The sequence below is a fragment of the Cuculus canorus genome, chromosome 17 (genome assembly GCF_017976375.1).
Source record: "Cuculus canorus isolate bCucCan1 chromosome 17, bCucCan1.pri, whole genome shotgun sequence".
NCBI lineage: Eukaryota > Metazoa > Chordata > Aves > Cuculiformes > Cuculidae > Cuculus > Cuculus canorus.
Window position 1 is genome coordinate 11,850,665 of NC_071417.1, and position 13,917 is coordinate 11,864,581.

At 52.5% G+C, this 13,917-nt stretch overlaps 1 protein-coding gene across 6 annotated transcripts in view; it reads right to left on the reverse strand.

Annotated features, from left to right (window-relative positions):
• OSBP2 (oxysterol binding protein 2) overlaps positions 1-13,917 on the reverse strand; it is a 76,806-nt gene that overhangs the window by 29,924 nt on the left and 32,965 nt on the right. For 4 of the 6 annotated variants that reach the window (XM_054082423.1, XM_054082427.1, XM_054082425.1 and 1 more), the window contains exon 3: positions 12,570-12,626. The exons of the other annotated variants lie outside the window; for them this stretch is intronic. In XM_054082423.1, the coding sequence (XP_053938398.1) occupies positions 12,570-12,626 (57 nt within the window). The remainder of the gene's footprint in view (positions 1-12,569; positions 12,627-13,917) is intronic. 6 annotated transcript variants of the gene reach the window in all.

A 13,917-nucleotide genomic window follows, 5' to 3' on the forward strand; every position in this document is an offset into this window, starting at 1 on the left:
AGATCACTAACGAGTCCAGTCTTTAATGGCCAATTTATAACACATTATACTCTTTTATGAATCCATCAGTGGCAGAAGTTTTCATCGCAGACACCAGCCAGGCAGCTACCACCACTAATTATGTCCAAACCCCACCGTTCCCTCTGCAGGACTCAACAAATGAACTAAATTTGGGGTTTTTTCTACTTGTAGCCATCAGTAAAACTTCCCAAAGAGAATTTTATCCATTTAGAATGACTGCACAAACTGGGCTGAGAAGGAGGAAGTATCTCTGGTGTTCCCAAGCAGCATTTAACCCCTAATCCCTGCTCCTCCCAAGACTACAGCCCAGGAGGTTTTGCCCATCATTAAAACACTCAGACACAGGGACAGCACCGCGTGGCGATGGACGACTCCGTTATTCCCTGCCCGTTTGCCCAGGCTGAGGTAACGATCCCTGTATGCTCGGCTCGAGGCAGGAACGCAGCGTGTCCCATTTTCTTATCACTGTGCGGAATTACATAAATGGCTCAAAGCCCAGGAAAAAGCAGGAAGGCACCCGGGTCAGACCAGGACGCTGCTGGTTTGAAGCTAAGGTAGCTGAGCACTCCTCACCAGGTCCCTGCCTGTCCCAGCGCTGCTCTCATCGCTTGCCAGGAGGACAAACAACAAGGTCCCACCTTCCTCCTCTTCCCCTGCCCCAACGCTGAGGCTGCAGCCCTCTACAGCTCCCGGAAAGGAGGTTGGAGTGAGGTGGGTGGTGGGCTCTTCTCCCAAGGAACACATGATAGGATGAGAGGAAATGGCCTGAAGTTGCACCAAGGGAAGTTCAGATTAGATATTGGGGAAAATTCCTTCACTGATAGAGTGATGAAGCCCTGGCAGAGGCTGCCCAGAGCAGTGGGGGAGTCCCCATCCCTGGAAGGGTTCAAAAAGCGTGTGGCCATGGCACTTTGGGACATGGTTTAGCAGGCACAGTGGGGTCGGACTGGATGAGCTTAGAGAGCTTTTCCAACTTTAACGATTCTGTGGTTGTACAGGGTTGTGATGCATCCATGGGGAGCGATGTTTTGGGAGCAGAAGCACACTCAGTGCAGGGGATGGAAACTTCCTCACCTCCCTCCATCCCTGGCAAGGACATCCCACCACTAGCACTGCCTCTGCATCCCAGTGCCCAGGACACAGAGACCTGGATCAATCCATGCGTCTGTGACGCACGGTGAAGTAAAAACATCTCAATCAAGATAATTTGCTATAATTACCTCAAATTGAAGCACAGAGGAAGGGAACACAGCTTCACTGTGCAATTGCATCAGCACACGGCAAAGCAGCAACAGTCATGCAAAGCACCCAACCCACCCCACCCCATTCTGCCCAATGAAGCATAGACATCGCCTCTGAGGAGGGGTTCCCAGACCCAGTAAACACCAAAAGGGCTCCCAGCATGGAGACACAGCTCCTTCCCACCTTGCAGCACCACAAAGGCCGAGCAGAATCCCAGTCCCCAGCAGCTCCTCGTCCCTTTGCTCCCTGAAGGTTGACATAGAACCATGGAATGATTTGGGCTGAAAGGGACCTTAAAGCCCATCCAGCCCCACTCCCCTGCCATGGGCAGGGACACCTCTCATTGGATCAGGGGCTCCAAGCCCCATCCAACCTGGCCTGGAACCCCTCCAGGGATGGGGCAGCCACCACTGCTCTGGGCAACCTGGGCCAGGGCCTCCCCACCCTCACAGCGAAACATTTCTCCCTAAAATCTCATCTCAATCTCCCTTCCTTCAGCAGAATGGAAAACTGTTGCCCCTTGTCCCATATCTGCACTCCCTGATCAGGAGCCCCTCCTGGAGTCCTGTGACTGTAAGCAATTATTTGTGCAATCCTGGCTCCATGAGACGGAATGGAATATCTTGGCTTCACCTACAGGCACAGCACCAGGAAAAGCATCCTACAAGGACCAGGACAAAGCAAATCCGCAGCCCCACAGGGACCATCATGAACAGAAAAGCAGTGTGTGCTCTTCCTTTTCCTGTTTTAATTAACCTTGTGTTTCCTCCACTCTGTCCTTCTCCACTTGCTCCACACACAGCATCCACCAGAGCCTTCAGCACCCTCCAGCGTGGATGCTGCTCCCCAGCCCAAGGAAGGGACTCATGAAGACCAGGATTGCCTTTCCCCTTTCTCCTGGAGGCCCATAGGGAAGCTGAGCAAGGCCAAAACAAGCAGAAACTCATATTCACCTCTTTCCTCACACACATAGCAGCCTCTCCTTTCTGCACCAGTGGTTTGTCAGTAAGAACAGACCTTATCCAAGCAGAGAAACCCTGCTTCCACACCACGTCACCCAGCTGGTTTCTTGATGCCACCAGGAAAAGCAGGGGATTATTCCCCATTTGTCCCCATGGCACAGCTGGGAAGAGAGAGGGTTGTCCAGGGTCCAGACCCTTCCTCATTTCCCCACTGGAGGAGAATGTTTCCAAGAAAGCCACTTTGCTGCAGCAGCATGAGACCCACCAGCTTTGACGGCTACTGCTGTGATTCCATGTGAAGCACTGCAGGAGAGCAGAGAAGCAGCAGCATTTATTCCTTTTGCTGAAGATAAAGGATTCACTCATCCGGAAAGGTGAAATAGCCGTAAGCTAGTGCCCAGAGGTCTGCGCTTGGAGCATGACCAAACGCCACAGCACTGGGGAATCCTTCCTTTATCTGAGCCTTTGTAGCAAACCAGCCAGGAACACAAACTGAACTTTGCTTTGCTAAGGTTGGTGAAACACCCTGAGGGTCAGGAAACACCCACAGAAACACAGAGTCTGCCCAGGGCTCCTCACTGAGGACAAAGACCACAGGCGATTTGCAGAAGCAAACCCACAACCAGCCCAGCAAAGCCCTGGGACTCAGTGCGTCACAGTCACAGTTTCCTACCAGCACCAACTAAAGATCATACAACCTCTTGGAAGTTGGAAAGACATTCCTAAATGCTTGAGAGCTAGAGAGGGGGAAAATCCCAATGATTTGTTGCCCTCAGGTTGCCCAGAGCAGTGGTGGCTGCCCCATCCTTGGAGGTGTTCAAGGCCAGGTTGGATGGGGCTTGGAACAACCTGATCTGGCGGGAGTTGTCCCTGCCCATGGCAGGGGGTGGAACTGGATAGGCTTTAAGGTCCTTTCCAACACAAACCACTCTATGGTTCTCTAATCCAGCGGCAAGCCCAGCCCAAGCAGTGTGGTCGGTGCAAAGCTGGGCTGCAGGAGGTGGGGAGGATGGAGTCAAATCCTTGACGGTCCCAATGTGGGCATGGGAAGGTTTCCAAGGACACCAAATTTCGTAAGGGCAGGAAATCTTGAGCATTCTATGAAAGCCAGAATGCTGGGCTGACTCATCCCAGGCACAGAAGCCGGAAGAACCTGGCAATTTGTCGTCAAATCATTCCTGCCATCCTTTTATGTTTATTTTCCTGGGCGTCTTTGTTCGCTGTAGTTGAGTGCCCTGAATTCTGCTGAGTTCTGCCTTGTGCTACGAACCTGCCGTGTGCTGCGGAGCAGGGTGAGCCGAGGTGAGGCTCAGGAGCTGGGGCTGTGCCACCTCCGGAGGCATCCAAGGCCCCCACAGCCCAGCTAGGGAGGATCCTTCAACACCTCTGGGGATGGGGCAGCCACCACTTCTCTGGGCAACCTGGGACAAGGCTTCTCCACCCTCATAGTAAAACATTACTCCTTAAGATCTCATCTCGCTCTCCCTGCTTTCAGCTCAAAACCATTCCTCCTTGTCCAACCCCTGCATTCCGTCATCAGCAGCCCCTCCCAGGGTTCCTGCAGGCAAAGGCGCGATGCGATGCGTGCTGGGAGCCTGAGCTGGGGGTGACCCCAAAGTGGAAGGTTTGGGCTCAGCCCAGGTAGAAGGCTGGGAGCACAACCTAAACCTTAAACACAGCTTTTTGCCTTCACTCATGGCATTGGGCAGCACTGCCGTCACACGCCAGCGTGGCAGAACAGCCCTGGTTCCCCCCCGGCACCACCGTGACCCACATTGCAGCCGCCACAGGCTGCACAGCACTCCCTCCCTCCCACACAAGGAAAGCTTTACTAACGCAGTTACCGTTTTACCATCCATTCCTCATTGCTCTCAATGCACACAGAGAACATCCACAACTAAGGGTTCAATGAGGGGGGACACAGCACTCTAATGGCAGCTTTTACTGAATCCCGCCTCCAGGAACACACACAGCTCATTTTGGGGGGAATGTGCACCCCAAACACACAAGCCCCTGCAAGCCCAGCCCTTTCATTCCCCATCTCATCGTTTGTTTTGACTCAGGAAGCAACGCCGAGGCAATCTGTTGTGATGTGTATTTGTAGGGCACTGGCATGGAGCAGTTGCTATAGGAACAGCCTCACCGTAAGCTGGAAGGATTATTTTGGGAGCTGTGATGCTATTTAATCTCAGTAAAATGGATCAGCAGCTCACAGCCGTAAGCCTCTTCAGGCTTGTTTCACAGCCCAGAGAGCAACGCAAAACCTCAGCGCCTGGAGCAGCATTGCACGAGGAGGCAATGAAGGCAGAACCTCCCTGAAAACTTCCCTCAGCTAAATATTTCCCAGGGCTTGCAATTTCTCCGGAGCTGGTGGAAAAGCTGCTGGCTGGAAGCACAAGGCAGGTGCTTTCCCATGCCAGCGATTGCACTGCAGCTCGTGGGGGAAGGCAGTGACCGCGCGCCTGCTGGAGGCACCGCCACGCAGTGCTCCCACACCAAAATCACCGGGGAGACCTGGAGAAACTCATGAGTGCTGCCACTCACAGCTGTCCTGTTTGGGTGCTGCAGCTCCTCATGTTTCCACGCTGCAGCTCACGGCTGGGCACTTTCAGTGCTGCCACTCACGTTTCGGTGCTGCCCCCAGACAAGCAGAGCTGGGAAGAGCCTTTTCAGGGTGAAGTGGGTAGAGCAGGAGAAGGCAATGGGATGGATGGGGTCAGCATTAGACCTTCTAGTCTAAAATTCCCAGAGTCTGGCTGTGACATCTCCAGCTGAAGCTCTCCAGCCGCGCAGCCCCACACTGTGGCTGGGGCAGGCAGTTAATCTCAAGAGTTCCTGGATCCTCCCCTCCAGGTCCAGCACAGACGCTCTTCTCTTCCAACATCCCACACTTTCACTATTCACTCTGTGAGCAGAAGTGTCTCCCTTTCCAGGTATCCTCACTTTCAGAAGTCCTCATCCTTTCTACCTCATCCTGAACTTCACTCTGAGTCTCCTGCAATCCCAAGCCACTCGGCCATGGCTTCACCAGAGCCTCCTGAGCCTCCCCCTGCACAAGAAACCCCACCTGGGAGGAAAAGGGAATGAGCAGGCAAGTGAAAGTACAGGATCAATCTTGCAGGAGTGAAGCCGAGCCAGACCAGCTCCTCACCACACAGGAGTTGAGCATCTGCTGAGGAGCCACACATAACCTGAAAGCAAACCGTGTGCTGCCGGCTGTGCTCCACATCCAATTGGCTTTGGCTTCCTACAGGGAAGAGAGATCATTGACTGCTGCCCAGAGGTAAATCCACAATGGAATAAAAGCAGCAGTTTCATGATCGTGATTAAAACGGCATTCCTAGGTTCCACAATCCTGCAGTGAAGAGGGGATGGTGCCGCCACTGCCCTTGTGCTTATCAACACCAAGAATGGCACATTCACCATCAGGAAGCTGAGTTTTGAAGCATCCAAGTCCCCAGCCCGGCAGCACCCACCCTCAGCAGCCCAGGGAACCACAGTTGTTCCCAAGGTCCCTAGAAAAGCTGTCCTGGGGCTGCCCAGATCCCACACCACCAGAGGCCAGGCACAGCTCGTCCCTCCACCAGTTCACTCAGGAGCCACCCATGGGCAAATTCTGCATCCATCACAGCAAGAAGGAAGGGGAAACAGCGGAAGCCAGAAACAGGGATGGAGTCTGACCACTACATAAATCTGCGCAAGCGCTGAGGTGACTATGACAAAGAGGGATCTGGTAGTCACAGAGCAGCCCCAGGGAGTGGCCAGGGGGAGGGAAATGGGACCAGAGCAGGACGCAGGTGATGCTCAGTGACATCAGGCCACTGCTTGAAAACCCTTTCTGTGAAAACTTTTGTCCTGATGTCCAGTCTGAACCTGCCCTGGTGCAACTTGAGGCCGTTTCCTCTCATCCTATCACTTGGAGAAGAGACCACCCACCTCACTACAACCTCCTTTCAGGCAGTTGTAGACAATGATAAGGTCCCTCCTCAGCCTTCTCTTCTCCAGGCGAAACAGCCCCAGGTCCCTCAGCCGCCTCTCATGGCCCTTGTTCTCCAGACCCTTCCCCAGCTCCATCACCCTTCTCGGGATGCACTCCAGGACCTCAAGGTCTTGCTTGTAATGAGAGGCCCAAAACTGAACCCAGGATTCGAGATGCAGCCTCACCAGCACCGAGTCCAGAGGGACGATCCCTTCCCTGCTCCTGCTGGCCACACCATGGCTGATCCAAGCCACGATACTCTTGGCCTCCTTGGCCACCTGGGCCTCTGCTGGCTTCTCCCCCTCAGCATCCTTCTTCCTCAGTTCCACCTCTCTTCCCACACCTCTCCAGGAGTTTTGTATCTGAACATATGGAAAATATCACAGGTGTAAAACCCTTTTTCACTCCTGCAGGCAAAGGGCAGCAGGTCCATGAGGACAAGTGAGCATCAAAGCCATCCCTGCTGCAGTGATCTCACACAAAACTCCATGTCCTCGCCCCTCACAGGTGTTCTCACAAGTAAATACTCCCACTCCTACCTCCTCTCTATTCATCCCTTCGTCACTCAGCTTCCCTGCTGACACCAGGGCTTCGATTCAGAAGCACCATCCCCATGTGGATTGTCCGGATGGCAACGCTGCTCACCCATCACTTCCCAACCGGAGCAATTTTCACGTTGGCTCAAGAAGATGCATCTGCTTTCATCACTTTTAATCGCTATGAATATTAAATGGCACCGGGGATCTATATTTAATAGCTGTGCCTGGCTGCCAGAAGAGAGATGGATTTGTCCCAGCATCCACAGATGCAAGCACAGGCGGGACTTTTGTGGTTATAAAGAATTAAGCTGGAAATTAATCATCAAAATAGCACAGAAATAATCATTCATAAATGATACGGAATCTGGGTGAGCGCTCAGCAATCAGCACCGGCCTGGCAGGGCTATTCCTTCTCCCTGCTAATGCCAACAGAAAGCTGTTTGAGCCTAAAAATAGGAAACAGCGGATGCTGAGGACAAGCTGGGACATTTCTGAAGTCACAGGCGGTAGGAGCAGGTGGAGGGGGCTCCGCAGGACACATCCACAGCTCAAGGACCACTGCTCCTCACAAAATATCCCATCAGATGCACCCGAAATCCGTAAGTATCGCAGAGAGAATGAATGGAATGAGTCTTGCAGAAATTAAAGCCTAAGGATTTGAGTGATGTGATCCATCGTGGCCAAGAGCCAAGCAGGGGTGGGATCCAACCTTCCCAAGGTGCCTTCCAGACCAAGATTACTCTAGGACTCTATGCCAATGGCAGCTTTGTCACTGCTGGCCATTGCTTTTGGATAGCAATCAATATGACGTTAATTCATAATAACACGGGACATTCAACACAAATGGGGTTAAAATTAACTGGTAAAGGGTACAAAGGATTGAGATGAGATCTTAGGAAGAAATGTTTTCCTGTGAGGGTGGGGAGGCCCTGGCCCAGGTTGCCCAGAGCAGCGGTGGCTGCTCCGTCCCATGGAGGTGTCCCTGCCCATGGTAGTGGGATGAGACTTGATGGGCTTTGAGGTCCCTTCCAACCCAAACCATTCCAGGATTCTATGATGATTTTCAGACCCTTTGCCTGGACAACACAGCAGCCTCCTTCTACCAGGCCATGCCAAAACAATGAAGACAAGCAACTTCTTCTGCTTTGAAATAAGAGATGCGACTGCTATCTCTTCGTTTCTATAACTGAGATTCTCCCAAGATGTTGGTGCAGCTGGAGCCAAACCAGGGGAGCGGGGATTCTTTAAAGGATGCTTTATCATGTCCCTACAGCACCCACTTTTCTGGGAAGTAACCACTCCATGGACACCAGGGCTGAAAAGTCTCAGAAAAGACTTAAGGGATAAGAAGCAGCTGGGGTTAATCGCTCTGCCTCACATCCAGGATAAATTCCAGCCTGCAAGAACAACCAGGCAAATACACACTGATAGAGCAGGGGAAGTGTCTAAGGGAGAGGGGACCCCAAAACAAAGGTAGGAAGGCCAATCCCGAAAAGATGTGTCCTTGGAAGAAGCGATACTCCCGAGGAGGCTGTACAAGGAATCTCTTCAGAGACATCAGAAAGTGCGTCCTCGCCAGGGTCCTTAAACCCAGGAATCAACTCTGCGGAAGAGTTTTGCCCCCTCTTCTGTTATCTGCTTCCCTTCCTATGAAAAGGAAAGAGAGGTTGGAACTGGATGGGCTTTAAGGTCCCTTCCGACTCAAACCATTCTACAGTTCTATGAAATCCATAATAAAATGTCATCCTGAATGGGGAGTTGACACACCAGTCCGTTAACGCACATGAAGAACTTTGTGTTTCTTGAAAGAAAAGCCCTGGGAAGGCACACACTAATTTCACTCCAATGCCTGCAGCATCCCCAGTTCAACTATTGAATGTTTTATCGCTGCAATTAGACAATGACGATGTTCCCGGTCAATAAACCCCAGCAGCAAATGCTGCGCTTCGTCTGGATCACAGCCAGCCTCTCCTTCCAGCACATACGGGACTTTTCCGTCACTCCATTGCCTAAACAGCTCCAACAAGCTGATAAATGAGGCTACAAAGATGCAGGATGGGTTTGAAAGAGGGCAGACTGAGATGAGATCTTAGGAAGAAATCTTTTGCAGTGAGGGTGGGGAGACCCTGGCCCAGGTTGCCCAGAGCAGTGGTGGCTGCCCCATCCCTGGAGGGGTTCAAGGCCAGGTTGGATGGGGCTTGGAGCCCCTGATCCAGTGGGAGGTGTCCCTGCCCGTGGCAGGGGGTGGAACTGGATGGGCTTTGAGGTCCCTTCCAACCCAAACCATTCCATGATTCTATGATAAAAAGCAATGAAAGACAGGGTTTAAACTCAAAATAAGATGGATGTTGAAGAAATGGAGGCTGAAACACATGAGAAATGCAAGGCCCCACACTATATCAGGCAGAGAGAATTAACCCAACAGCTACTGGGCGACCACCTGGTTGGCTGAGAAGGAGCCAATGACCCCAGCTCATTATAAATTATCAATTTCAGTGGAACTTTTAACAGCAAGCTAAAAAAAGCAAATAAATGCAGGGCTATAGGAACAGAAATTTCTGGGAGACAATGTGATTTCTGGTCAGTCCTCATCAGATCCTGGTGAGGGATCCTGCACTGCTAAGACAGACCAGCACTGTAAAAATTGACCCATAAGGATGATGTTGGCAAACACATCCTGCAAGGAGAGGCTAAGAGAAAGGATAGCATTAGCACAAGTGGGAGACTGTAACAGCACCTCTGTCAAGGAGGACCTGGGAGCAGTCATCAAGCCAACCAACCATCAGTCTAATCCCACCGTGCCTGCTAAACCATGTCCCCGAGCGCCATGGCCACACACTCTTTGAACCTCTCCACTAAGACCCCACCACTGCCCTGGGCAGCATCTGCCAGGGCTTCACCGCTCTCTCAGTGGAGGAATTTTTCCCAATATCCAATCTAAACCTGCCTGGTGCAACTTGAGACCATTTTCTCTCATCCCATCCTTTGTTATCTGGGAGAAGAGACCAGCACTCACCTCAGCACAACCTCCTTTCCAGGAGCTGCAGAGAACGATGAGGTCTCCCCTCCTCCTCCATCTCTTCTCCAAGCTAAATAGCCCCAAGTCGCTCAGCTGCTCCCAGAACCCCTGAGCTCCAGACTTCTCCCCAGCTCCATTCCCTTCTCTGGATGCCCTCCAGCCCCTCAATGCCCTTCTTGGAGTGAGGGGCCCAAAACTGAACTTGGCACTTGAGGTGCGGCCTCACCAGTGCCAAGTCCAGGGGAAAGAGCCCTTGCCCGCTCCTGCTGGCCACACCATGGCTGATTCAAGTCAGAATGCTGTTGGCCTCTTCCTTCACAAGCTTCTCAAGGCTTTCAACATAAGCCAGGAGAACTTTGCAAGGAGATTTCAATTTGTTGGCTTTTTTCCCCCCTCTGTTCTTTGACCACAATGTTCTGCTCTTCATGGAATAGGAGGTTTGGCAGCCACCAGGAGAACTGCAGAGCCAGACCTCCAAGAGACTACACCAAGTCCCAGGGCCTGAAGAGCAGAGCTGGCAGAGAATGAAGAGGAGATAAAAGGAGCCCAGCTCACGCTTTTGTGAAAGCACTGGAAAGCCAAATTTATCCCTGCAGGATACGGCCAACTGTCCCCTTCAGTCCGAACAGTTGTGAATATCAAAGAAAAAAAACAGTGCTGAAGGTGTGATTAGAGGGATATAACCACTCATTAACGATAATTTGGGGCTGACGCTGCATATCGAATCAGAAAAGGCCTCATAAAAATAGAAGCTTTTTCATCCTAGAGCTGGAAACATCAAGGACACGTGAAACATCAGCCTTCCCACACCAGCACGAGGTACCACAAGCTGTCGCACACAGACACATGATGTGCTGGTACAGAGCTCACCATGGACTGAGCCCCTCCGTCACACCCTCCATTTCCCAGTGCATCCCTGATGGCTCTAAAGCCACAACATCCTCCACGAAGAAGCCTGAGGAGCACTTGGGGTTGGGTCCGACCAGCACACACACCGACAACCGCCTGCCTGTTTGTCAGAGCTGCAGCAGCAGAAGGGCTTCTGCCACCCAGGATCCTGTAACACTCCCGCCTCCACTTCCCAGGGATTCCAACTGCAGAGACAGTCCCTCCTAAAGTCATGGAACGGTTTGGGTTGGAAGGGACCTCAAAGCCCACCCAGTTCCACTTCCTGGCCACCTCCCACCGGATCCGGTTGCTCAAGCCCCATCCAACCTGGCCTTGAACCCCTCCAGGGATGGGGCAGCCCCCACTGCTCTGGGCAACCTGGGCCAGGGCCTCCCCATCCTCATAGGAAATAATTTCTTCCTAAAATCTCACCTCAATCTCTCCATTTCAGCTGAAAACCGCTCCCCTCGTCCTATCCCCACACTCTCATTTTGGAGGAAATGAGTTCTCTCAGAGCAGAAACTCACAGGTAAGGTCACCCGTGAGGACATGGGGTGACCCCTCTTCTCCCACAGACAGATTGGTGCTCTGGCATTCAGCTACTGAAAACCATCAGAGCCTCAGATGTGCGTCACCAAAAATGCATTTTTAATGCCACTTAACCATTTCCCAGCCCCAGGGCCACCTATGATTTGAGCAGCACAGGGAGGGGAGCGCACAATGGGTTGGTCTCTCTTCCCGACATCCACCAGGCAAGGGAGGCAGTGCTGCTGGTGGCACAGCCGGGACTCGGGAACCGGAGCTCGAGAGGTGCACCAGTACACAAGCTCCCATCTTTCAGAGGGTAATGCACCCATGGGGTAACCAGGATTGCAGTCCAGCCTGCCCTTCTCCTTGCTGGAAGCAGTGAGAGATGCACAAAGGACGTTCCTCCATTCCTGCCAGTTCCCTCCCTCCTTGCTACCCTCAGTGACAAGAACAAGATGACAAGGGACCGTGTTCCCAAGGAGGAGAGCAGCGACACAAAGGGAGCAGGGAAGGGACTGCAGGGTTGCAATAGCATCATCCCCGTTGGAACCATCCAGAGTGCACTCTCCCATTAATGAATGCCCTGATGTGCATTTAAATCCACCCGGGCTCAGCTTACTCGCGGGTAAGCGGATCAGGGTGGGTGTAAGTTACCTGTCTTCCTCCGGTTCATCACAGGTCAGGGCATGCCAGAGGGAAGCGCGGGATGCTGCAGGACCTGAAATCTCCCAGCCCTTTGCTCCACTGCCCAGCGTGTAACTGAGAGTCCCAGCATGGGGACACAGCCCCAAGAAGGGTCAACTTCCCCCCCTTCCCAGCACTTCTGCCTGGGGATTTATCATAGAATCGTGGAATGGTTTGGCTTGGAAGGGACCTCAAAGCCCATCCACTTCCAACCCCACTGCCATGGGCAGGGACACTTCCCCCGGGATTAGGTTGCTCCAAGCCCCATCCAACTTGATCTTCAACACCTCCAGGGACGGGGCAGTGACCACTGCTCTGGGCAACCTCGGCCAGAGCCTCCCCACCCTCATCATGAAGAATTTCTTTCTTATGTCTAGTTCAAATCTTTCCCCTCCCAATTTAAAGGCATTCCCTGTTCTTCTATCACTCCATGACCTAGTAAAAAGCCCCTCCCCAGCTTTCCTGGAGCCCCTTTCAGTCCTGGAAGCTGCTCTAAGGTCTCCCTGCAGCCTTCTCTTCTCCAGAATGAACAATCCCACTCTCTCAGCCTGTCCTCATAGCAGAGGTGCTCCAGCCCTTGGATAATCTTTGTGGCCTCCTCTGGACCCATTCCAACAGATCCATGTCCTTCTTATGTTGGGGATTTACACCCAACTCCTGCCGCACTCGCACGAAGGCCAAGCCCCAGAGCACACATTCCCACTAACCTCCTCCCGAGCACCGGGTGGCTCCAGGGGACAGCACACGCTGGGCAAGGGTCTGAACTGGAAGGAAAGACAAAGCTCCAGTCAGTGCCTTTGTAGGGAAGGTTTACACATTGCAGGGAAGATTCTTCCAACAGAGCAAGGGAGAAGCTTCTGTAAAACACAGGATTTCACCTAAAAGTGAGAGGCTTTAAGCGAGGCACAGAGCAAACCCACACCAAGACGAGCGAACACATCAAGGGTGCGGTGTCAAGGGCTCCACTGTGGGCTGGAGGGCTCGGATACGTGTGATGAGAGATCCAACCCCGAATTAACCGGATGCGTTTTTACAAACTAAAAACTGCTACCCAGGCTTCCATAATTTCTGGAAATCTCACATAGGGCAAAGCCGGATGAACGCCTGCACGACCAAATGTACATTGGACTGGACTACACAGTCATTGATAAAGAGCTGCAGTTCATCAGCACCTTCTGAATTGACCACAAACACCAAAGCTGCAGAGGCTGCGCGCGACTCTGCCCAGTTTGCTGCTAAGCTGACAGCACCATCCTGGTCTGACACTCGCTCAGCGCAAGAGCAGCAGCCCAAGGAGAAGCACCCATTCTCCCCACTGCAAAACACCACTGAGAGCATTAAACGCTGCATGTCGGAGGATGCCACAGCACGGCACAGCACACAGGCACGCTGGCGCTTCACCGAGTGGGCTGACACCGTGGTACTGGTCACAGTTGCCTAAGGGGACACTTTTCCTGTCTCATTTTCCATCCTTCCTTCCACTTGCTGGGCAGCAGGACCTCCCAACCACACCAGGCAGGCAACAATGCACTGCTCTCTGTGAGGGGGCAAAGAAGAAGTCACTGATGGGCCAACAGCCCCTTTCCTACAACGGCAAAGGTAACTGAATCAGTCCCACTCGGTGACAATTCCACCCATCTCAGCCAGGGCTGCATCTGACATTCATCGAAGTTGAAGCACTGAGCGGTTCCTCCAGCACCACTGGTGTGTGCCTGTAGTGGGAACACACAAGGGATGGACCGTGACACACAGGCTTTGTGCCCGGCTCCTGCCACCATCGCATCTCCAGGGATCCCCTCAGGAACAGCAAGTTCACGCTCCAAGAGCCTACAAGAATCACAGAAAGGTTTGGGTTGGAAGGAACCGCAAAACCCATCCAGTTCCACTCCGCTGCCACGAGATTCTTCTTAATATTAAAAGTGCACATAAAGAACAAACTGTCACAAAATTTAACCTTCTTAGCAGCAGAACTTCATAAACCTGAACCGTAGAAGACCAACTATTATTTAAACACCTGAAACAGTAGGAAGAGCACATGCCGCACACTTTATAAAC